At 36.2% G+C, this 24,015-nt stretch overlaps 1 protein-coding gene across 1 annotated transcript in view; it reads left to right on the top strand.

The window, feature by feature from the left end:
* LOC131851496 (alanine aminotransferase 2-like) overlaps positions 1-24,015 on the top strand; it is a 43,772-nt gene that overhangs the window by 7,643 nt on the left and 12,114 nt on the right. The window contains exons 3-6 of the mRNA XM_059202002.1: positions 2,613-2,707; positions 7,648-7,838; positions 16,411-16,613; positions 17,899-18,021. Coding sequence (XP_059057985.1) covers positions 2,613-2,707; positions 7,648-7,838; positions 16,411-16,613; positions 17,899-18,021 — 612 coding nt within the window. The remainder of the gene's footprint in view (positions 1-2,612; positions 2,708-7,647; positions 7,839-16,410; positions 16,614-17,898; positions 18,022-24,015) is intronic.

Genomic DNA, 24,015 nt, shown 5'->3' with positions numbered 1-24,015 from the left:
TCTTCTCTAAATAAATAAGGGGTTTTTCAAAAAGGGTTCTTGAAAAACCCCTTATATATTTATGAACGTTTTTACGTACAGTACAAGATGTTAATGAAGACCCTTAGAAAAACTGCATATATGAAGCGTACAAATATTTATTGAGTATTTATTAAACCATTATATTCACCAACTCCATTTGATTGGTACTTTATTATTGAAAAATATATATATAAGTATGTCTGTTATAGCCAACATTGTAGCCGTAGTTTTTGCTAATTGTGTTGAACAGGCGTTATAATTTTTATTATTTGTATACCTTCAAGTTAGTCGATATTATTATCTACTTTTACTACTGTTTCTAATTGTTGTAAAAACTAAACGACAAAATTAAATGTACTGTTGAACTGTGCATCAGAGTTTGTTATTGACAAATTCCATTGTGTCCACTACGAGACATAAATTATACAATGTTGGCTATAACAAGGTCTGTCTGTTCTATCAATCGCAGTAACTGTTCAAAATCTACCCTGTATCATCGTAAGCTCAGATATTATATTATATTAGAGTACGTTAATTTTCTGTTCCCGCGCGTTCCCTTCCCCTCCCTAACTAGTAACAAACGGACCGTACAGCGCCCTTGACGCGCGCGCGCATTGTGTTGTGAATTAAAATAAATTAGAACTGTGTTAAACCTACTGTAAGGCCTGCTGTGAAACTGGAAAGCTAGCGAAGATACGTTCGAGACCCTGAAGACCAAGAAATCCGCAGAACCATAAAGGTAAATGACTGACGCTTCCTTGTTTTTCCCTATATGTGTACAGAGAGTAAATTCCCTAATATTTTGGTAGCAGAGCGTGTATGTAGTTTCCCAAACAGTAACGAATAACATAGATTACTTTTATTTTATAAATATTATTTGTTTTAATAGAAAATAAGTTTTAATTTCACGTGAAAGAAATCACGAAACCTATGTATGCTTAAATCTTTAAAACTACGCAACGGATTTTGAAGCGTTTTTTTTTTATACTACGATGGTGACAATCAAGCATACGGCCCATCTGATGGCAAATGGTTACTGTAGCCTATGAACGCCTGAAACACCAGGGGTATCACTCGCCCTTTGCCGGCCCTTAAGAAACCTTAATATACCCTTCTTGAAAAACCCCATGCTGTAGTCTCGTGAGAAAACCTCGGCAGGAAGTTCATTCCACAATATAAGTGTACACGGTTTTTTTAATTGATAGAGTGATTCTAGAGGAAGGTTTATTCGTATAATATATATACACCAGTGCGAAGTCAGGATGGGTAGCAATTAAAAAAAAATATTCAAAAGAGCAACACACAAGTTTCTTGCTCATTCTTCTTGTGATGAATATGCATTGCGAATGAGTGGCAGAATCAAAAATATGACTACTCAAAAGTGCTTGTACTGAGTTTATTTAAATAAAGATTATTTCTATATTTCTATTTCCTCTATTTCTTCAGCTTGTCAGTACCACTTAGGTGAAACAGTTTCAGTTTAATATCATTTATAAGTCGGAAACGGAGCCGAGCTAAAAGGGCCGCGAAATGTCTTTGTTTCTGAACAATTGTAAAAGGTGTCCCCAGAGGGCGCCCGAGACTTCGGCGCCAATCAATCAGGGGACCCTCTCTAACTCGATCAGGAAGGTTCTCGTGTAAAGAACTGCGCCCATTGCATGTATATAGACTAAAAATGCGGGAAAAAATATATTGAAACTGCTGAGTATGTTTTCATGTAACTGAAGAATAACAAACTATCTGTTGAACTTGTTATTGGTCAATTTGTATTCATACAAAATTTTGAATATGTTCAACTTTTGATCCCCCTCCCCCCTCCGATCGATGCCCCTTCCAATTCAAACGGGGATCAATATTACGACGGCCAGAGCCGAGTACTTTTTCCTTTTTTTTCGGATTACTCTAATGCTGTTGGCCGCAGCTGGTCTTTACAGCTTCACCGGACGATAGGGGGCGAGTGCAGATGGCACTCCAAACCAAGGAAAGACTTATGGAGCGGCTGAAGGCCAACTCCCGCCTGACGGATACGACTTTAGTTTGAGAGCACCGGTAGGGGTTCGAACCTCGGTTGTCGTAATTTTGATCCCCGTTAGAATTGGACGGGGATCGATCGGAGGGCCAAAGTGACAGAATAGTAGAATAAAAAAACGACTTATCAAAAGTAAATAATATAATATTCGTACGTATCTATACCGATTTAATCTAATATAATGTAAACCAATATAAATATAAATATCCTGTATAATTCACACAGCGCCATCTAGTCCCACGCTAAGTAGAGTTTGTATTGGGTACTAGACAACTGATATAAATACTTAGATTTTTTTTGTAAATATTTTTTTTGACAATTCATGCATCGCCATCTAGTCTCAAGTTAAGCTAGCTAAAGCTTGTGTTACAGGTACTAAATATATACATAATATACATAGAAAACACCCAGATCAAGACAAACACTCATAGTCCCGAATACAAATGTTTGTACTGGAGGAATCGTACCTGCGACCAACGAAAGTAAAGCAATGTGCTCAACCGCTAAACCACCGGGGTTTCATGGTAATATGATAATAATTAAGATGTCCTTATCGTGGTAGGTGGTGGCGCTGGCGGCCTGTCCTCAACTGATGACATGTCCAGACATCCCGGCAGACGCGAAGGAGCGGGCCGCAGAGATCCTGGCAGACTGCACGTATGTATAACTGTACCCGTGACTTCGTCGCGTAAATACTTAGATTTATTAGACTACCCTGGTAGTTGTGTAGTAAATATTTAGACCTGTAGGTCCCAGTATTACAGGTCCAAGCGCCTGACAATAGCTCAAACCCCCCAACAAAAGTAAATAAAATGTAAAAAATTTTTTTTTGGAAATACGAACATAGAATACATAAATATATACATAAAAAACCCCTTGTTACACCTTCACATCCTCCTTCATCACCCCCTCCTCAATTTGTGACGAAGTATAAAGCACCCTTGTAGGTTGAAATCAGTATATTATACTGATTTCATTACTACTGATTTATTAAACAATCAGCTTGCGGCATTCTTTTAAAAAAAATTACGTACAAATTCAGCAATATGGTGGTAATTCTTCATCATTACATAGTATAAAATAAAGTCGCTGTCACTGTCTGTCCGTCCCTGTGTATGCTTAAATCTTTAAAACTACGCAACGGATTTTGAAGTGGTTTTTTAATAGAATAGAAAATCATTTATTCAAATAAACTTACATTGAAGCACTTTTGAATAGTTGTTACATTTTTTTAATCTACCGCTCGTTCGGAAAGCTGTCTCATCACAAGAAGAACGAGCAAGTAACTTGCGTGTTGCTCTTTTAAATAATTTTATTGTTACTTACATTTTTAAGTTTAAGTGTGTGAATACAAACCACCAATTAGCACTAATTCAATTAAATACTCAAATAGAAAAAATATTGAATATATAACCCACTGGTTAAACAATTAATAAGAGGAAATCAATCATAGTGATTAGAGCAGACCAGTCCCTACAAGCAGTATGAGTAGATAGAGTGATTCTAGAGGAAGGTTTATATATATAATACATGTACACCCGGGCGAAGTAGCTAGTAATATTATAAACGCCAAAGTTTGTAAGTGTTAAAATGTTTGTTACTCTTTTACGCAAAATCTACTGAACGGATTTTGATGAAACTTTACACATAACTTATGCATCAGAATAAACTAATAGGCTGTATTTTATATTGAAATTTAAAGCAAGTGAAACCACGGGCACAGCTAGTATTCAATATAAGGTATGATACGGTATGATACTTAGAAAAAATAGGCCTTTCTGATAGTGAACAATGGAGGGGCGGCGTAATTGGAAGAATGCGTGTCGTAAAGGATACGAGGGATTTGAACTTGGGAATCGAGAGCGCTCGCAACATACATACATACACGTGTGAGAGCGAACTATAGTGACGCTGGAATAGGAAACTTAATGTTTGGGCGCGTGTCCATTGTTGTATCACGATTGTAACAAATTTCTCTTTCAAAATCAAGAATAAAAATATCTACATTCATGTAGGTCTATTACATACTGTTATGATATGTCAAATCTACAGTCAGTTCAGAGTGTTTTCGAGCTAGAAGAACTATCACTTATCACTTCCGGATTTTTGGGTATAGTGGGGCACAAGATGGCGGCCTATGAACAGTGACTCGGTCAAAAAAGAGCATTATAATACAGTAAAAGGCAGCAAAAGTACAAATACAGTGTTGTCAGTAATATTGGTAAGTTCCAGAAATGATATGTCGAAGCAGCAGTACTTTTATTTTATTCCTTTTTCAAATTACACTCCACATAAACTGCGTCGCTGTATATTCACGTGTGGTCGTCTCGGTCGCCTCGAACAGAGTGAGAGCAGCCCGCTCCCTCCTTGTTCCCGGCCTCTTTATATCTACTACTATTGGCGGCATAATCGTGACGTCACCAACATCACGTGACTCCCTATGGTTCCAAATTTGAAATGTAACTAGGTTGTGAGTATGTATTATTGGGAAGTTCCAGGGATGATACGTCGATGCAGCAGTACTTTTATTTTATTCCTTTTTCAAATTACACTCCACATAAATTGCGTCGCTGTACATTCACGTGTGGTCGTCTCGGTCGCCTCGAACAGAGTGAGAGAGCAGCCCGCTCCCTCCTTATTCCCGGCTTCTTTATCTCTATTGCTATTGGTGGCGGCATAATCGTGACGTCACCAACGTCACGTGACTCCCTATGGTTCCAAATTTGAAATGTAACTAGGTTGTGAGTATGTATTATTGGGAAGTTCCAGAGATGATACGTCGATGCAGCAGTACTTTTATTTTATTCCTTTTTCAAATTACACTCCACATAAATTCCGTCGCTGTACATTCACGTGTGGTCGTCTCGGTCGCCTCGAACAGTGTGAGAGAGCAGCCCGCTCCCTCCTTATTCCCGGCTTCTTTATCTCTATTGCTATTGGTGGCGGCATAATCGTGACGTCACCAACATCACGTGACTCGCTATGGTTTGAAATTTGAAATGTAAGTAACAAATTAGTCAACTAAGTGTTCTTTATATATTGAAGCTAACAGTAAGCAAATAATCACTATGTCATAGTTGATTCCATAGTATAAAATAATGTCGCTGTCGCTGTCTGTTCGTCCCTGTGTATACTTAAATCTTTAAAACTATGCAATGGATTTTAAAGCGATTTTTTTTAATAGATAGAGTGATTCTATAAGAAGATACTAGATAACTGATACAAATATATAGATATTGATTTTTCGTAAATATATACATATTATATATAGAAAACAACTATACTCATGTTTGTGTCGTGTGAGGAATCGAACCCGTGACCATCGGAAGTAAAGCGGTGTGCAAAACCTCTAGACCACCGAGGCCGTCAATTATGACGTACCGTGACGTACCAGACAGCGAACACGCGTCAACTAATGCGATCCTAATTACAGCTTCTTGTTTACACACCTCGCACTTTTCCTTCACACCCCCTCCCTCCCTACCTACCCCTGCAGCCCGCGGACCATCGGCTCATTAACCAATATCGATGATGAATGATTCATGAGCGTGATTTGACGTGATTAATTTATGGCTGATATTGCATCATGGCTGATTTATGTCGCCCCATCGACGTTTATAGTATAGATTTTGATTACACACGAATCACTGAGTCGGAAGTAAAATGTTTAATGGAATTTACAGTTGGGTTTTTTTCTTCGGATTAATACCAGCTGAGTTTCACCACCGTACCACCTGACGGAAACTGAAATACCATCCTGATCATCTGGATGAATGGCTGTCTTCCACAGTACGGTTTTCTAGAAACTTTTTGCCTCGCACAACCACATTGTGGAATCACCTTCCAGCAATGGTATTTCCGAACCGATACGATATTGAAACCTTCAAGAAAAGAGGTTATTCCTTTTTAAAAGGCCGACAACGTACTTGCAATTCCCCTGGTGTTGCGGGTGCTCATGGGCGGCGGTAATCACTTACCATCAGGTGAGCCGCATGCTCGTTTGTCCCCTGTATTATAAAAAAAAAATTGGGTGTAAATTACATTCTAGTCATTTGTATTGTGACCCGTGTGGCATTTAGTGGTAAATGTGCAACAGATTATTCGATGCTATAAGCCAGAGTAGGCGAGCCTTTATGCATCAACGTGCCATTTTCTCCAAAAAATGTTTAATGGGGTCATTGACTTGCCATCAAATAATTTTGACTTTCTGATTATTTGGAAATAATAATAATAAATACTATCAAAACCCTCGTAGATGTAGATGTAGATGTAGATGTAGATGTAGATGTAGATGTAGGTTGGACTCCATTTTCCGCAATTGGCCTCTCATTCGGGCCGTTGTGCGTGTAGAGCCAGGCTACTAACGTAGCCAGCCAAGCTCCTCCCAAAAGCGCAGAAGTCTCCTGGTGTCTTCGCAGGCTTCTCGGAGCGACCTCACCGTTCCGAGGATTTGATTTCGTTGTGTGGTCACTGCTTCGCACTCCAGGATTACGTGAGCGGCCGTTTCCTCGGCTACAAAGCAGCCCCGGCATAGGGGACTGTCTGTAGCACCTATTTTGTACAAATGTCTGTTTAAGGGACAGTGGCCCGTCATTGTCCCTATCATTGTTTTTATGTTATGCCTGTCCAGATTTATTAGGCGTTTTGTCATTATTTGATTTGTTCTAGGAATTGCCACTTTTGATTGTTTGCAATCGGTGGTTTGTTTCCATCTTTTGTTTTGTATCTCAGTGGATCTTTGGCGAATCCAGGATCGAAATTGTGAGAATGGTATTGGCAGAAACGGATGGGGGCCTGCTACCGTCATGCCTGATCAAAACCCTCTATGAAATAAAGTAAACAAAAGAGGTACATATTGGATTGTTTTCATTACACGCATAAATTAAATTACTGTAAAATTAGTGTGACTTCTGTTGCTGCAGGTTAGATGACAAATAATTTATGTCAGGCTTGTACGATGTTACTTTTAACAAAATTCATGCTGAACTGGATTCATCTGTCAAACGGTTTCTAACCGAGTTTTTAATGTTATTCATTTCTGAAAATAATGGCTCGCAGGCATAGGTAGGTGGAAATATTGTTAAAATTGCATGAGCCAGCTTCTTCAAACAGTTTTATGATCGACGACGTGCCCAAAATATTGTGTCGCGAGCCGTCAATGGCACACGTGCCATTGGTTCGCCTACCCTGGTACAGACTCATCCAAACATACTATACAATTTGTACTATATTTTATACTAGCTTCGCTCGCATTGAATCAGGAATATTTTTTTTAATAAAAAGTATCCTATGTTCATTCTAATACTTCCAAGAACATGTGTACAAAACTCCATGATGATCGGTTCAGTAGTTTTTGCGTGAAAGCTTAAGAAACATCTCTACTTACACATTTATAATATTACTAACTACTCGCCCCGGCTTCGCCCGGGTGTACATGTATTATATATATATAAACCTTCCTCTTGAATCACTCTATTAAAAAGAACCGATTCAAAATCTGTTTGCGTAGTTTTAAAGATTTAATCATACATAGGGACGGACAGACAGCGTGAGTGACTTAAATTATTAATAATTCTATTCTGTCTTATTTGTTACAGGCGAGGATCTGTGGGAGCATATTCACCATCAGCAGGTCTGTCCTTAGTGCGAGGTCGGGTGGCGGAGTACCTCACAGCTCGGGACGGAGTGCCAGCCTCCCCCGACGATGTGCTCCTCGGGTCGGGCGCGTCGGATCTCATCAAGAGCGTGCTCTCAATGTTTGTGCACGAGAAAGATGGGAAGCCTTCAGGTGAGATGATTTTCTTCAACTCAAAGCCTAAAACATATATTTGCGTTTATTTTTTATGTTTATTTGAAATAGTTTCTTTTTTTTTTTACTGCGTGTATCCTGCAATCAGTCGTAGACTATGAACAGATGTGGTATAGGTGTTTCGTCGCAGGTCGAGTGTGATTCCCAGCAGAATTATCGTCTCTTTTGGTGGTCCTGATTAATCATCAGGTTCCAGTAGCCTACGCCTTTTCATCCGACGTATATTGTCAGGGACTATCTGTTGGTTGGCCAGCACATTAGCATGGTTTACTAGCCGTGTCTTGTACTTGGAGTAGTAGTGTTCTCTTCGGCTATCGGCTTCGGTTATGAGGTATATAACTTTCTCATTGACATAGATAATGTAATAAACACTAAAGAAACTTATTGTAAATTTAGTAATGACATATTGTAATTTAAATATTGTAATGGACGAAAACTGTGATTGGTACAGTTTATGCTGTAAATAATATAATTGACATAGTGGAGTAACTTGAAACAGTCATGCTCGCTATAAAGTTCAAACTTGTGGCGGCGTGGTGGGCCGGGTCGATGTGCTCCCTCTAATATGGTTGAGTGCAATGATGGCTGACTCATCCGTCATACTCGTGAACGGGATCTTCTTGTGGGGACTGGTCTGTTCAGGTTGCGAACATTGATTAGATTTTTTGATTTTTTTTTATATAGCATATGCTGGTGGTCACTCTGTTCTCCCAAATTTGAATTTAAATGAAATAGTATTATTGTAAATATGTACAACATTAAAAAAAAATACGAGCTGAGTTTCTTATCAGTTCTTCTCATCTCGAAATCATTCCGAACTGACGGTAGATTTGACATATCATAAGAGCCTGTAATAGACCTACATGAATAAAGATATTTTGAATTTGAATTTGATTTTGCTACTGTTAGTGTTGAGATAGTCGTGAACCTCAGATATTTTTGCAAATGGCGCTTTATGTCGCGCTATTTCAGGACGTTATTTTGAACCCTATGTATGGAATTTGAAGCAGGACCCCACAATTGGATGACATAGGTCCAAATGGGTTTCAATACAGATGTGTAAGGAGAAGTTTGTTGTCAAGAGATAATTTTGAATTTCTGTCCAGCAGCCAATACATCCCTATGTATTTTATGTTTATTTGGTCTCTTTTTGCTTGAATGTGCTTTCTCCAGGTCAGCCGTTGTCCAGGTGCATTCCAAGATACTTCACTGTATCATGTATCTTTGTCGTAGATATATAAAATATATGTTGTAGAGTTTTATATATTTTATATAAAATATATAAAACCTACCCCAAAGTATATATATATACTTAATAATAATAATAATAATAATAATCATTTATTCAGCATAAAAAAGCGTACAGATAAAAAAGAAAACTTAAAAACTAATAATTCGCTGCTGAAAAGGCTTCCACTCAGCTGGTGCCGCAGCGTATCACTACAGCGCTGATTTTCAGTGGAGCCACTTGAAAAAAAAAAAAAATAGCATTCGTGATAAATTCAAATCAAATATCTAAAATGAAGAATCAGTTAAATGGATGAATTATATGTGTGATAAATAGAAGAAAAATATATTAGGATAAAAAAGTGTTGATAGAAAGACTTGTGTAATATAGTATAGCTTGAATATATTTATTTATTTAATCAATATATATGTATATAAAAATACTGTATTTAACTGCCACGTCTAAAATTTTTGTACTTTGAGTAAATATTTTTTAAAATTATGTTTAAAAGACGAAACTGACTGAATAGTATTTTGAAGCGGGGGTGGTAAATTGTTCCAGCATTTCGTGGCAGTATATTTAAAACTTCCACGATATGCTGCAGTTTTATATTGAGGATAGATCATGTAGGGATGTGACAATCGACTTTGGGATAGAGTTTTATTATTCAGGCAATTTTTAAATAGTTAATAATTTATTCGTATAAGATATTGTTTGTTATTTATGACCGTTTATTTTATTGTTAGCTAACTAAATATTACAAACGGCATTGTCTACATGTTTTTTTTTTTAATTTAAAGTAGCCTCAACAACAACATCAGCTGTCTGTGGATGAAAGTTCCATTACAATCGGTCCCGCCGTTTTTCGGTTACATGTAATTCTAAAACAAACTTGTTTAAAGAATAGCGAAATCTGCAGTCGCCGGTCCACTTGGCACGGGATATGGAGAATATTCCTGGTGGTCATGACCCTCAGCATTGAGGAATCGACAGACTTTTTATTTATTGACTAGTTGTTCCCGTGTCTTCGTCCACGTGGAATTTAACTTTATTTTTCTAAAATAAAAGTAGCCTAAGTTACTCCTTTTTACATCTGCTACCTGCCAAAAAAAGTTCCGTCAAAATCGGTTCAGCCATTTCAGAGATTAGCCGGAACAAACAGACCGACAGACAGACAAAAATTATAAAAATTGTTATTTTGGTATATGTTCCGTATATGCATGTAGTAAATAACGGTTATTTCAATATTACAAACAGACACTCCAATTTTATTTATATGTATAGATTTTAATTAGGTCCAGCTATTTCAGAGCAAGAACGAGCATACAGACAAAAATTTTTTAAATTTATTTTTGGAAGTATGCACGGTATATTCTTTTATATGCATTCAGTAAAAAGCTGTTAATTTAATATTAGAATAGAATAGAATAGAATAGAAAATCATCTATTCAAATAAACTTAATTTAAGAACTTTTGAATAGTCTACAATTTTTGTTTTAAATCTACCGCTCATTCGGAAAGCTGTCTCATCACAAGAAGAATGAGCAAGAAACTTGTGTGTTGCTCTTTTAAACAATCCTTGTAAGTTTACATTTTTTTTATTTATTTGTAGATTTATGTCTACCATCAATGTCTAAACTTAATGATGATAATAGTCATTGGTAATTCTCATAAGGGATCTATTGGTTTCAACCGACTTGAGGAAAAATGGAGAAGCTTCTGAATTCTTTTTTTTCTGTACCAATAAATTAAAAAAAAAATTCTGCGTGATCGATTTTCATGATTCTATCTTCATTTGATAGGTAGTGTTTCTGGTGTCATCATCAACATTGCAAAGTATAAAACAAAGTCGCTGTTGCCGTCTGTCCGTCCCTATGTATGCTTAAATCTTTAAAACTACGCAACGGATTTTGAAGCGGTTTTTTTAATAGATAGAGTGATTCAAGAGGAAGGTTTATATGTATAATATGTGTATACCCGAGCGAAGCCGGGGCGAGTAGCTAGTCCTATATAAATTTGATAAAGTCAGTACAAGAAAAATCTTTTTTATTAAAAAAATAAACGTAACAATCTGGACAGTTCAGACCTCATGTAATACAATCTTACAGTAAAAGCAGTTAAATGCGAGCAGAATCCGAAACTCCCGTGGGTTTGGTAGAGTTGCAAGTTAAATTAAATGTAAAAGTTTCCGTTGTACTCCCCGGTAATGAAATATACATTAGTTTCACATTTATTTTTTTAATAATTAATATGGGTCCATATTATTTTTACTAGCTGTACCCGCGACTTCGTCCGCGTGGATTTTCACTTTATTTTTCTTTTAATAAAAGTAGCCTAAGTTACTCCTTATTACAAGTTACTACTAGTAAAATAATAGATGGCGCCACATGCACGTGTTATTTCATTGTCTTTTGGTTTCACATCAATATAATTCAGCAATAATAGATATATATTGCGTGGTCAAATGTACACGCAGTCATATGCATCATTTGTTAGTATATAGTTACTATATATTACTCGTTCCGACTTTACACGGATTTATAATAATAATAATAATAATAAAGACATTTATTCAGCATTACAGTATTCTTAGATGCTATCTATCTTATATACTATATGTACAACTTAAAAGCTAAAAGCTAAAACATACTAGTAACGCTGAATGTGACTCCCACTCAGCATTTATACTGCAGTATATATATACCACAGCGCTGATTTTCAGTGGGGCCACCACACACGAGAGAGCGTACGTAAAGATTACTAAAGAAAATAAAACGTTAAAATTAAGACCATTTTATAAATAGGTATGAAAATGTATGTAAAGATAAATGCAATTTTAATTAATGTATGTATTTAGTATATTCTGTATATTATTTAAGTAGGTATATTGCTATGTAATGAGATATTTATTATAATAAAATTTATTAATAATATTTAAATATATAACGTACATAAATGTTGTACAGCAAATCTTATATTTTATCCGCTTGTTCTGTACTACAACATGCATATATTATATATATAAACTCTCCTCTTGAATTACTCTATCTATTACTGTATTAAAATCCATTGCGTAATTTAAAATATAAGTTAACAGACAGCGGCGACTTTGTTTTATACTATGTACATACATATCCGTCCTCATGAAATCTTTATTTTTTATTAATAATGTGATTATGCTTGTTCTTACCTCATCTGATGGTAAATGATGGCAAGACCTAGGATATAGCGCGCTTACCCAGAAGATATCTATTTACCATAGACTTGAAGAATTAGGGGTTGTATTTCTCCGGGAACACAAAACCTGGAAGTGTGATCCACTCTTTGGCAGTGCTTATTAGAAATGAAGATAATATTTTAAGGAAGGTGTCACATATGATTGTTATAAGGGTAGAGGAAGGCCGAAAAAGAGATGGATGGACTGTGTGAAAGATGTGGTAAGAAAGGAAGTAAATAACGAGATGACTGCGAACAGGGATGAATGGAAGAGAAAAACATATTACGACCACAAATAAATGGGATAAGGAAGAAGCAGATAATCATTTCAAAGTTGTAACAAGTTTGCATGTATACTCGCCCCCGTATCTGATTTATTTTTTATGGTTATAAGGGCAGAGGAAGGCCGAAAAAGAGATGGATGGACTGTGTGAAAGATACGATAAGAAAGGGAGTAAATAACGAGATGACTGCGAACAGGGATGAATGGAAGAGAAAAACATATTACGACCACAAATAAATGGGATAAGGAAGAAGCAGATAATAATTTCAAAGTTGTAACAAGTTTGCATGTATACTCGCCCCCGTATCTGATTTATTTTTAATCGAGTATTGATTGCGTACTTTGTGTAGGCAGAAAGGTCTGTATACAGAAAGGTCACAAGTAGGTAACCTGCCTACGCTGTATAGGTTATACCTAAATGGATATCCAGTTGGGAACTATTAATAGTGTATACTTACAATCGATCGCCCGTCCAATTCAATTGGGGATCGAAATTACGACGCCGGAGCTGAGGTTCAAACCCCTAGCGGTGACTTCAGACTAAAGTCGTATCCGTCAGGCGGGAGTTGGCCTCCAGCCGCTCCATAAGTCCTTCCTTAGTTTGGAGTGCCATCTGCACTCGCCGCTATCGTTCGGTGAAGCTGTAAAGGCCAGCTGCGGCCAACAGCATTAGAGTAGTCTGAAAAAAAAAACAACTGAGAGTTAACGGGAACCCTTTTCAAGGGGCAGCGAAACGCAGATGAAATTTTTTCAAAATTTTTTTGTTAAGACTATTTTGTAAATTGATTACATTTATGTAACAACCAATCTTTATAATTATAAATGCGAAAGTAACTCTGTCTGTTTGTCTGTCGCGCCTTCACGCAAAAGTTACTGAACCGTTTTAAATGAAATTTGGTACACAGATTGCCTAGATACGGAGGAACGACGTAGTCTACTTTTTAATGCTAAAGAAGGGTTGTAAGAGGTTGAAACGGGAGATGAAAGATTCTATGGTTGAAACCTATTTTTTAGGCTGTTGATTAAATATGACATTCAATGTTTGTAAAAATTTTACCCTTTACAATTTTTTTAGCAGGTAGCTGATGTAATAAGGAGTAACTTAGGCTACTTTTATTTTAGAGAAATAAAGTTAACTTCCACGCGGCAAAAATCGCGGGAACAGTTATAAAAATAAAACAATACAAATAAGAAATAATCTTTATTCAAATAAACTCATTACAAGCACTTTTGAATAGTCATATTTTGATTTTACCACTCATTCGGAATGCAGATTCATCACAAGAAGAATGAGCAAGAAACTTGTGTGTTGCTCTTTTTAATAGATGGTTTTTTTTATATAAATTATTACAGTATAACAAGTAAGAGGCATGCGATAATCAACATAGAAGTCGCTTGTAATCAGATAATATTGTCAGTGCTATAGATTTAAAGTTTTTCTATAAAAACATTATTATCGTTAACGAATTCTTCAATTTTATAGTAAGCTTTTTTGCAAAGGAATAATATTCGCATTTAATGAAAACTAATTTATTTATAAGTATCCAAATAATACACTATCATACAACTTAACCATAATACTCATACAACTTAACCAACTTAGGTAGATTTAAGTAAAAAGTACCAGGAGGACATAGCTAGTAAGCCGTACTTCCGAAAAGTTGCTCGATATTCTGTTACACGCCGTTGTTTAATGTTATTAGCAAGTTCTAATGTAACAAGGGTTATTTTCAGTGGCAATACCAAATTGACAGTTAAGTCCACCGCCACATGAACTTGTTACCGTCCCGGGCGGGTCCCGGGGCAAATATTAATTTAGGAAACAACCAAGTGGAGAGTACACACACACAAATCGTTGGATTACCTTACCTTATGAAGCTGGTAGCTTAAGGACAAACTCTGGTACAACACCAGTTGTTATAAATAGCTAAAAACAATACATATAGATATTCAATTAAAGTTTAGGTAATTTTATTTAGAGATAGGAGAAAAAAAAATTAAAATTACTCTATGGATTTGTATTATCTATAACTCTAAATAAAATTGTAGTGTCTGTTTGTAATATTGAAATAACAGTTTTTTACTACATGCATATGAATATTATTTATATTCACATGCATGTAGTAAAAAACTGTTACAAAAAAAACTTAAATTCCATATATTTAATTTAGTAATTCACATGTTTCATTCATCTGATATTATTATGAAAATATATACAACTTTCCGAGTATATCTATATACATAAATAAAATTAGAGTGTCTGTTTGTAATATTGAAATAACAGTTTTTTACTACATGCATATGAATATAAATACGGTGTATACACCAAAATCACAATGTTTACAATTTTTGTCTGTCTGTCTGTTTGTTCCGGCTAATCACTGAAATGGCTGGACCGATTTTGATGGGACTTTTTTTGGCAGATAGCTGATTTAATAAGGAGTAACTTAGGCTACTTTTATTTTAGAAAATAAAGTTAAATTTCTCGTGGATGAAGTCGCGAGAACAGCGAGTGTTTAATACAGTTACCATTAGTATGTGTGAGATCGCAAATTATTGCGGAAATCTGACCACAGCTGGATGCGTTACGGCCTTCTCTATTGAAAGAAATAAAGAAAGATATATATATTGGTCCTATATATATTAGCTGACCTCGTGAACTCCATTCTGCCCCAGAATTAAAAGTTAGTGTAGTTAAAATTCTGAACAAAGCATATTACTCACTAAACGATTACTTGAATGACGAGCGTGCATGGCAATAGTTTTCATGTTCGGGATTTTCATTTAATGTTAGACATAGACACCTATATAAATACCTATGCATTGTATATAAACTGGATTTTAAAAAAAAAGTAATTCAATTGAGTTTCTTGACAGTTCTTCTCAATTGGATCTATATATCGAATATACGGTAGGGAAACAAAATTATAAAGTAAAAACTTGAGGTTCATAAGCGGCTAAAATGTCCTACATGAATAAATGATTTTTGAATTTGAATTTGAATTTGGAATATTATTCACTAAACGATTACTTAAATGACGACTGTGCATGGCAATAGTTGCACGGGCACATGGCATGTTCATGCACGGGATTTTCATTTAACTTTAGATATAGACCCCTATATAAATATACATTGTAAATAAACTGGCTTTAAAAAAAAATTCAATTGAGTTTCTTGACAGTTCTTCTCAATTGGATCTATATACTGAACGGTACGAAAACTTTACGTTCATAAGCGGCTAAAATGTAAAATAAATAATCCTGGACAATTTAGTCCCACTGTTAGCAGAGCTTGGCTACTAAGCAATTTACATAAATACTTACTTTTTTAAATACATTCATAATATACATAGAAAACAACCAGAGCGATATAAACAATTAAACTCATGAATACAAATATGCATCGTGCGAGGAATCGAACCCGCGACCATCGGAAGTCAAGCGATATGGTAAACCGCTAGACCACCGAGGCCGTCGTGCGTTATGAAATTAATAGAATAGAATAGAAAATCATTTATTCAAATAAACTTAATTTAAGCACTTTTGAATAGTCAACATTTTTTTTAAATCTACCGCTTATTCGGAAAGCTGTCTCATCACAAGAAGAATAAGCAAGAAACTTGTGTGTTGCTCTTTTAAACAATCCTTGTAAGTTCACATTTACAAGTCGAAACGTGTGAATACAAACTACCAACCAGCACTAATTTATTTAGGTTCAAATATAAAAACACAATAAGATTAAATCAGTCGTAGTGATAAGAGCAGACCAGTCCCTACACGCACGCATGCAAGCATAAAAAACTTATGGGGTGCATTTCTTGCAGCGGTGATGATCCCAATTCCCCAGTACCCTCTGTTCTCTGGTACCCTGTCCGAGCTGGGCCTTCAGCAGGCGGACTACTACCTCGACGAGGAGAACCAGTGGGCGCTACAGCCTCGCGAGCTGCAGAGGAGCTGGACGGTAGCCAGTGAGACTGCGCATGTCCGCGCCCTGGTTGTCATCAACCCAGGGAATCCAACAGGACAGGTAATTGTTTTTACATAACTACTAACTTGTATCTAATTATAATTTTTTTTTTTTCACTTCACTACTTTCAGTAATTTTTATGTAAGTTTCTTGCTTTTTTTTCTCTTAATGATTTGTATTGAATTTATTATTTCTATTTATATGTTACTAGCTGTCTCGGCAACGTTGTTTTGCCTTAAAAAAAAAATTAGGGGTGGACTACCCCTAACATTTAGGGGGATGAAAAATAGATGTTGGCCGATTCTCAGATCTACTCAATGGGCTCACAAAATTACATGAGAATCGGTTAAGCCGTCTCGGAGGAGTATGGGAACGAAAACTGTGACACGAGAATTTTATATATAAGATAATAATTTATATGCTGTTTTGAGCATCGTTATTGTTGTGTTGTGATGTGTGATAGTAATAAATATTATTCTATTCTGTTCTGTCCTGTCCTGTCCTGTCCTGTCCTGTCCTGTCCTGTCCTGTCCTGTCCTGTCCTGTCCTGTCCTGTCCTGTCCTGTCCTGTCATATCCTGGCCTGACCTGTCCTGTCCTGTCCTATCCTGTTCTGTTCTAATTTTGGTCACATTTCAATTGTTAAAATAGATATATAGGTAGATAATTAATTTATTGCCAACATAACACAAATAATACAATCATTACATAGTATAAAACAGTATATCCTGGCTGGTAACGATTACACTCGAATCTGTGCGAATATTTTATTCAAATCAAATTAAAACATATTATTTATTCAATGTGTAATTTACGATACCTGAGCATATATTATTTTTATCTATACATATAAGTAAAATTGGAGTGTCTGTTTGTAATATTGAAGTAACCGTTCAACATTACGTCCCTCTTCATCATGAGCCATTCATGAACCATCTTTGTCTTCAGGAATAGCAACGCATGCATTTAGTAGGGCTTCCAAAGTGCTGTTTGTAAATTATATTTTCAACTAGCTGTACCAGTGACTTCGTTCGCGTGGATTTAACTTTATTTTTCTAAAATGTAGCCTAAGTTACTCCTTATTACATCAGCTACCTGCCAAAAAAAGTCCCGTCAAAATCGGTCCAACCGTTTCAGAGATTAGCCGGAACAAACTAACTGACAGGCAAAAAATGTTGTTTTGGTGTTTGTACTGTATTTAAACGCCTGTAATAAAAAACGGTTATTTCAATATTACAAACAGATACTCCAATTTTATTTATATGTATAAATAGAACTATAGGCCTCAATTCATGTTCTTATAGATGTAAAAAAATTGCTAAATTGATTCATAATTCTTGCTGCAGGTACTAGACCGACAGAACATAGAAGAAGTGATCAGATTCGCTTACGAGCACAGCTTGTTCCTAATCGCAGACGAGGTCTACCAGGAGAACATAGTCAGCAAGCCGTTCTACTCCTTCAAAAAGGTACGTAAATAATACAAACTCTCGCATGTTCTGCCCTATTAGACTATGGGACGATATGTTATCCTATCATCATGATCAACATCATCAGAGTCGGAGAGATAGAGCTGACGGTAGATTTGATTTGATAAGAAATAGTAATAGAGACAGAGACAGAGACAGAGACAGAGACAGAAACAGAGACAGAGACAGAGACAGAGACAGAGACAGAGACAGAGACAGAGACAGAGACAGAGACAGAGACAGAGACAGAGACAGAGACAGAGACAGAGACAGAGACAGAGACAGAGACAGAGACAGAGACAGAGACAGAGACAGAGACAGAGACAGAGACAGAGACAGAGACAGAGACAGAGACAGAGACAGAGACAGAGACAGAGACAGAGACAGAGACAGAGACAGAGACAGAGACAGAGACAGAGACAGAGACAGAGACAGAGACAGAGACAGAGACAGAGACAGAGACAGAGACAGAGACAGAGACAGAGACAGAGACAGAGACAGAGACAGAGACAGAGACAGAGACAGAGACAGAGACAGAGACAGAGACAGAGACAGAGACAGAGACAGAGACAGAGACAGAGACAGAGACAGAGACAGAGACAGAGACAGAGACAGAGACAGAGACAGAGACAGAGACAGAGACAGAGACAGAGACAGAGACAGAGACAGAGACAGAGACAGAGACAGAGACAGAGACAGAGACAGAGACAGAGACAGAGACAGAGACAGAGACAGAGACAGAGACAGAGACAGAGACAGAGACAGAGACAGAGACAGAGACAGAGACAGAGACAGAGACAGACTTTTTTATTCTACCGCTTATTCGGAATGCAGATTCATTACAAGGAGAATAAGCAAGAAACTTGTGTGTTGAACTTTTAAATAAATATTGATTTACTTATATTTAATTAACAACAAGGATTAGGCATGCGACAATCAACATAGAAACCGCTACGCACTTAATAGATATTTAAGAGTCTGCAATAGACCTACATGAATAAAGATATTTTGAATTTGAACTTGAATCTTTGTATTGACAAATCGAGTCCCCCATCTGTCTGTGTATATGCTTCCGCTACAAACTTGAAAGCCTACCAAACTCTAACGAGATTACGTGTATGATGGAGTTTACATATATCCGTGCGGAATGGGCGTTGTTAATTAAAGTCGTAATCAAGTAAAAGTTACTAATATTATAAACGCGAAAGTTTGGATGGATGTTTGTTCATGCAAAAACTACTGTACGCATTTTGATGAAACTTTATAGTAACGTAGTGACATCAGAATAACACATAATCACTATCACTATAATCATTATCACTACCACTATATAGTATAAAACAAAGTCGGTGACGCGGTCTGTCCCTATGTATGGTTAAATCTTTAAAATCGCGCAACGGATTTTGAAGATATATTGGAATTACCCTTAAATAAATTCAAAACATCTGTTAAATCATATTTACTGAGCAAAGCCTATTACTCACTAAACGATTACTTGAATGACGAGCGTGCATGGCAATAGTTTTCATGTTCGGGATTTTCATTTAATGTTAGATATAGACACCTATATAAATACCTATGCATTGTAAATAAACTGGCTTTTAAAAAAAGTAATTCAATTGAGTTTCTTCTCAATTGGATCTATATACCGAACTGGACGGTAGGGAAAAAAAATATAATGTAAAAACTTGACGTTCATAAGCGGCTAAAATGTCCTACTTGAATAAATGATTTTTTAATTTGAAGCGGTTTTTTTAATAGATAGAGTGATTCAAGAGGAAGGTTTATATGTATAATACATGCATACTACTGTAGAGAAACACTGATAACTGAGGTGAGATTTCTAATGTGATGTCTTTAAGATACACACTTTTTTGCGCTTAAATTGCAAATGCTGGTTAAACCCCACGAGATAAATCAAAATAATGTACTACAGTATTGTACAGCTTGAGAAGGTCAACAAAAATGTCCGCGATGGTATATGTCTATCTCTTAAGGATAAACCACAGTAAAAAATTTTTAAATACATTTTACAGGAAAAAATGGCTTATTTACGAAGCAATACAGCATTAATTTTTATCCAATTAAAAAATAAATGTACATTTAATATAGATCAATAGAAAGAAAGAAAAATATATTTATTTGGCGCATACAAAACAATGAGACAACATTTTACAAAAATTATAACAAATTATTTTAAAAATATAGCTGCGACCAAATTGGTTTCCACTCAGCTTTGTGTCTGGGCTGTGATGGCCATTTACAGCAAGTAATTTAAATGAATATTTCCGAAGATATTACAGATTTAAAATGCAGGGACGTAGTGGTGCGGCGCTATTGGCATTTAGGTTTAGTATCACCCGTGCGATGCCGGGGCGTGTAGTAGGCTATAATTTAAAAAAACATGTCTATTGGGCGATATATAATGATAAATGTGATGTAGACGAAGTCGCGCGGGTGAGCTAGTATATGTTGAGAAACTCTTTTGATATTAATATATTTAAAGTTTTCTTGTATTCTATAATCAAAACTACAAAAACAAAATTATATATTATGTCTCTTCACTCTCTACCATCTTAACATGATGCTAAGTTTACATTCAGCGGCTTCCCCTGCCACTCGCGCTGCCGGAAATATTGCCGGGCGACAACTGAGAGAGAAGGCTGAATGTAAAAACACGCTGCCACTCGCGCTGCCAGTCCTTTGACTCGCGCACGAAAAACCGACAATCGAGGGAGCGCCGGGCAGCGCGAGTGGCAGCGCCAATGGCATGGGAAGTGTTTCCACTCGTGTTTACACTCTCGCGCTACTCACTTCCCTGCCCACTCGGGCTGAGTGTAAATTGGGCATTAAATACATATTACAAAAAGCCGTCATACTAAACACATGCCGAATAGTCAGAAAATTTCTATCTTCATCACATAACTCATCCATGCTTGGCTAAGGCCCGCGTGTTTGAATATATTACCCCCGCAAAAAGGGAGATATAATAAATATATATATATATATGTAATAATAATAATAATCTATTATTATTTCAGTTTGGAACCCTAAAAATATAAAGAACTGGTTACTCGTATATTGTAGTATTTATAATAAAAATAAGATATATAATGTATGTTATAGAAAGACAAAATTACAACTAATTCCCTTCAGCAAATTATATATGCATGAACATTGTAATGAGACTGTCACGCGCAGGCCGATGGTTATCATTGCAATTACGAATATAATATGAATTTACGTGATTTCACCGGCTCACTGAAACAACGCATACTAGTACCACGTACGACTTTACTTTATCATTAACATCATTATCATTAGCATCATTATCATTAACACAATTATCATTAACATCATTATCATTAACATCATTATCATTATCATCATTATTATAAGCATCACTATCATTATCATTACATAGTATAAAACAAAGTCGCTGTCGCTGTCTGTCCCTATATATGCCTAAATCTTTAAAACTACGCAACGGATTTTGAAGCAGTTTTTTTAAATATATGAAGTGATTCTAGAGGAAGGCTTATATATATACATGTACACCCGGGCGAAGCCGCAGCGAGTAACTAGTTTAATATATAAATTTTTCTACAAGCTAACACTAAGCGTAAGCGGGAACGTAATAAAGCGGCCGGGGGATATGACACTATACGGCGGGTGAAACCATGGGCCACACCTAGTTTTTATTCCACGGATCCGTCAAAATATTTATATTTTACAGCCTAGTTTCTGTTTTGAATGGATAAGTGTGTTTGTATGTCACAATTTTACGGTTCAGTGAATTAATAGAACCAACACCACACTTGATCCATGTAAGACGATCTACACATGACACTAAAATCGGGACAATTTCGGAGCAGTTGTGCTGAGCGTAAAATTTTGTTTTTTTATTGGGTTGTTTGGACTATTGTCTGGTGCTAAGACCTATAATACTGCGACCTACATAGATTTATTGTTCTCGCCCTTTTTCAGAGTTCGCTACCTAGACCCGTTAGGGACAAGAATTGAAGGATATTCTTAGAAGCGATGGTTTTTATCTCTCTGTATGTTTATCTATAAGTGTATAATCATGGAAGTGTCTAGTTATTTTAATTAACAAGTTTGGGTTACTCCTAGGTACTTTAGATCTTGTAGAACTGCAACCTACATAGATCTATTGTGCTCGCACTTTTACAGAGTTCGCTACCTAGATCCGTTAGGGACAAGAATTGAAGGATATTCTTAAAAGCAATGGTTTTTGCTTCTCTGTATGTTTATTTAGAAGTGTAATAAATATAGAAACTAGTGTTCGCCTGCTACTTTCTCTCTCTATGTAAATACTCGCTGTCAAACCAGGTTGTCTGTAAGTTATTGCTAATAGCGATAAGACCTTTTGTAAAATACTTTTATTATACTTTGTTTAGCTGTGCGCAATAATAATAAAATAATAATAATAGTAACCATCAAAGCTGAGTGAATGAGATAATAACAACAATAATAATAATTATTATTATTATCTCCTCAAGATAAGATGTATATTTTCCATAACTTGTCCTGATTTTAGAGTCATGTGTAGACGCTTTTATACCGCGTTTAATATTAATGAGCATCCAGATTGTATTGAGGTCATCGTAGACAAGACCAAGAAATAGAAATAGAAATAATCTTTATTCAAATAAACTCTTTACAAGCACTTTTGAATAGTCATATTTTTATTTTACAGTTATTATTATTATTATTATTTCTTCAGGATAGAGTGTATACTTTCTAAAGGCGTCTCCATAACTTGTCCTGATTTTAGAGTCATGTGTAGACGCTTTTATATCGTGTTTAATACCAAACAGCATCCCGATTGTATTGAGGTCAGTATAGACAGGACGAGGGTTCATATGTTCATATATGTATATGTACATATATGAAATATAATTTACATTTCATAAACTTCATCACCGTCAGGCTCTGAAGTTATAATTATGCATAAATTTTAGTAAATTAGTTTATTTTACGATATACTCAGTGGAGTAATGAATTTTTAGTTCTCTAAGTGGGTAATACGGGGGTGAAAGTATAGCTAGCAATGGGGACACTAGACCCAACTAGTATTCGCCTTTCCCCAAAATTTTCTGATTTTTTTTTATGGATCATAATGGAATGGTGCACCCGCCTGCGCTAAAGGTTTACGCTGGCGGGGCACCAGTGGAGGATGATAAGGTGAGCATGAGGTCAGGTCAGTTTGGCCATTGTGATTAATTAACCAGGAATTAACCACGTTGGTTTCCAGCGGGAACCGCGTGGAGGTCGACCTGACATGGTACATTGCTAGCTATGGGACACTAGATCCCATTACTGGCAATCCCTTTCCCCCAAATATTTCTAAATGTTTTTTTATGGATGATAATGGAATGGTGCACCCGCCTGCGCTAAAGGTTTACGCTGACGGGGCAGCAGTGGAGGATGATAAGGTGAGCATGAGGTCAGGTCAGTTAGCCTATGGTGGCAAATTTACTAGGAATTTATCGCGATGGTTTCCAGGGGGAACCGCATGGAGGTCGCCCTGACATGGTACATTGCTAGCTATGGGACACTAGACCCCATTACTAGCATTCGTCTTCCTTCAAATACTTCTGAATTTTATAAACACGATATTTGCATGGATTATTGTATAATTTCCTGTATGCTATGAATGTTTGTGTAATCAGTAAATATTAGTTTCGGTTTGATTGTTTTGTAGCCCGAGGCTGAGGGGTTAATATTGTTATCACTCTGTGCCATGTGGACCGGCCGCCCGCGGCACCCCGTCACCAGTAGGGATGCCGCATGTTATATTAGATATCTTTATATTGTATTATTTACATTGCACTGAATAAAATATTTTTCTTTCTTTCTTTCTTTCTTTCTTTCTTTCTTTCTTTCTTTCTTTCTTTCTTTCTTTCTTTCTTTCTTTATTCCTTTCTTTCTTTCTTTCTTTCTTTCTTTAAATTCAAATTAAAAAATCATTTA

Source organism: Achroia grisella, unplaced genomic scaffold (assembly GCF_030625045.1).
Source record: "Achroia grisella isolate CSIRO2021 unplaced genomic scaffold, CSIRO_AGI_Agris_v1 utg784, whole genome shotgun sequence".
Classification (NCBI taxonomy): Eukaryota; Metazoa; Arthropoda; class Insecta; order Lepidoptera; family Pyralidae; genus Achroia; species Achroia grisella.
The sequence above is the reverse complement of the archived record's forward strand: the minus strand, read 5'-3'. Positions and strand labels throughout refer to the sequence as shown.